This window comes from Olea europaea, unplaced genomic scaffold (assembly GCF_002742605.1).
Source record: "Olea europaea var. sylvestris unplaced genomic scaffold, O_europaea_v1 scaffold399, whole genome shotgun sequence".
NCBI lineage: Eukaryota > Viridiplantae > Streptophyta > Magnoliopsida > Lamiales > Oleaceae > Olea > Olea europaea.
The window spans coordinates 684,012-686,520 of record NW_019259490.1 but is presented as its reverse complement, the minus strand read 5'-3'; the positions used below and the strand labels follow the sequence as shown (position 1 = coordinate 686,520).

Below are 2,509 nucleotides of genomic sequence, written 5' to 3'. Positions count from 1 at the left end.
AAAAGAAAAGAAAAGAAAGGACACAGAAGGAAAATCACGGCTTGTAGAAATAGGCTAATATCAGCTTAAGGATCTAATGGTATGCTTAATTTGGATTAAATTTTAATTTAGCTTATAGTTATTTGTTGACTACATCTTATTGTCCAATTCTGTTGTCTCTTGAGAAACTTCCGGTTTTTAGTATTTCTCTGTCTGTAGCTTTTTATCATGCTATTTGTTTGGTTCCAATGCAGAAAGGCAGTACCGCTCCTGCTTCAAAGTCACGGATTCCTCAGATTGTTTCCAATACCCTGGGTTTTGGCCAGAAAAATGATGCCACGGTGGACATACCGTTAGATACAGTGAATGTAATGTAGTTGACAAGACATTGTAAGAATTTTCTAGGAGAGTAGCTAAATTTCTTATCTAAATTGTGGCGTAAATTTCCAGGACCCAAGGAAAAAAGAGAGAGAACTTTCAACTTGGGAAGCAGATTTGAACAGGAGAGAAAGGGTTGGTTTTCCATGTTTCATTGAATTTATTTGATATTCTGATATTCATTCTGGGAAAATACTTTAAAAGATTGCATATGGCACCTTAAAAAAAACATTGAGCACTTGTTTGGTGGGAATTAAAATTAGTTTTTTAGTAGATTTTAATGAAAGTTAAATGAAATGTGTGGTTGAAAAGTTGTGAGTCTTGTAAAATATGTGGTTAAAAGTGACTTTAATTTAGATTAAAATCACTGCCAAATAGAGGCTAAGAATGAGCCCCTGTTCAGGCTCCATTATCCAAACAAATACATTATTCCTTTTCTTATTTTCAATAATACATCCTTCAATAAAATAATATTATACATAAACCATAAATTTTTATTTTTATTTTTTTAACCACACGTTCTCCAAAAAATCATTATTCCAAAATATATATTCTCTGAAAATCACATTAAAGTGGAGACCAAACAGGGGCGAATTTTGCTGTATTGCTGCATTGTGTTTTTCAATATACTTTCTTTTTTGGTTCTGCTCCTTTTTGAGTTTTTAACTTTTCAATGGTACTTAATGCTTGTGGATTTGCAGGATATTAAACGTAGAGAAGATGCTGTTGCCAGTGGTATGTTATGAGATAGATGTGAACCATCATGTTTATGCTTTGTGTTTCTTGTTTTCTTGTGTTTGTAATTCAGTTCGCAATGGCTTGATTCAGCTGGTGTTCCTGCGGATGACAAAAATTGGCCCCCATTTTTCCCAATTATTCATCATGATATAGCCAATGAGATACCAGTTCATGCTCAAAGGTTGCAGTATCTGGCTTTTGCCAGTTGGTTAGGTATTTATGGTGCCTTCCTTTTTGATTTTTACTTGTCAAGTTCCTCTTGATCTTTTAAAAGGTTGTATCTTTTAGTTATTCCTAGTGCGGGGTTTGTGAATAGTTTTGATCAACATGCTAAATGCTGGCTCTTGGATATGATGGTTATTGTGTGAGAGAAGCATTGGCTTCTGTTACCTTGAAAATATGCATGCTCACGCTAGGAATTTATTGTAAAAATCTTTTGAATTTCTATAATTGAGATCTGTCTCTGCTCATTTGTTGTAGGTCTTAGCTTGAAATTGGCAGATCAATTTTTTGAAAACAGTACACTTGCTTGAGAACACGTCTTTTGCATATTGTTTCTTTGTTCTGAATGCCTCATTGTCTCGTCCTATAAATTAGTTGTTTGATGCTAAGCATAATCAATACTTATTGGCTGAACTGAATTTACTTGTTAACTTATTTTCCTATTAACCTTTTTAAAATTGGAATTGAAATTGCCTTATGTTTGTCCATGAGTATGTGAGACTTTTATCCGTGGTTTGTCACAAATACTAGTGCCTGGATATTATAATTTTTCTTGATCTTATGAAATTTATACAGGTATCGTTCTTTGCCTTGTCTTCAATGTTGTTGCTATCACGGTGGCGTGGATAAGAGGCGGTGGTAAGTTTCTGCTTGTTCTTTCATTTCACATTATTGCATTTAGATCTTCTGGTGTACTAAGCCAAATAAATACTGGACTTTGTTACTGTGCTAATAATGTGGTATTACCATCCATAGGGGTCAAGATTTTTTTCCTTGCAATAATCTATGCTCTTATGGGATGCCCCCTTTCATATGTTCTATGGTACAGGCCTTTGTATCGTGCAATGAGGTATTTGAAATCCCCTTATTTCACTTATGGTGATTCTTATTATCATGGAATAACGGCTCTTTCTGTTACTGATTTTGAGTTCAGGACTGACAGTGCACTTAAATTTAGCTGGTTTTTCCTTTTCTACTTGGTATGTTCTGTTCTTTGGCATGTACATTTTTGCTATATAAAAATAGCTAAATCTTTTATGATATATTTGATTTAATTTCCACTGTGCAGCTCCACATCGGTTTCTGCATATTTGCTGCAATTGCGCCTCCAATTGTCTTTCATGGGAAATCGTTAACGTGAGATCTCCCTCCATCTTTTTAACCTGGAAAAATGAATTTTTTGGGTCTTGGT

The 2,509-nt window shown here is 34.3% G+C and overlaps 1 protein-coding gene across 1 annotated transcript; it reads left to right on the top strand.

The window, feature by feature from the left end:
* The first annotated feature begins 204 nt into the window (after window positions 1–204).
* LOC111387323 (secretory carrier-associated membrane protein 4-like) lies at window positions 205–2,496 on the top strand. The gene is made up of 8 exons (XM_023011878.1): window positions 205–347; window positions 430–492; window positions 1,059–1,092; window positions 1,186–1,308; window positions 1,894–1,956; window positions 2,074–2,167; window positions 2,252–2,297; window positions 2,387–2,496. The coding sequence occupies exons 1-8, from the start codon at window positions 228–230 to the stop codon at window positions 2,456–2,458; spliced, it is 615 nt and encodes a 204-aa protein (XP_022867646.1). The 5' UTR covers window positions 205–227; the 3' UTR covers window positions 2,459–2,496.
* The last annotated feature ends 13 nt before the right edge of the window (window positions 2,497–2,509 follow it).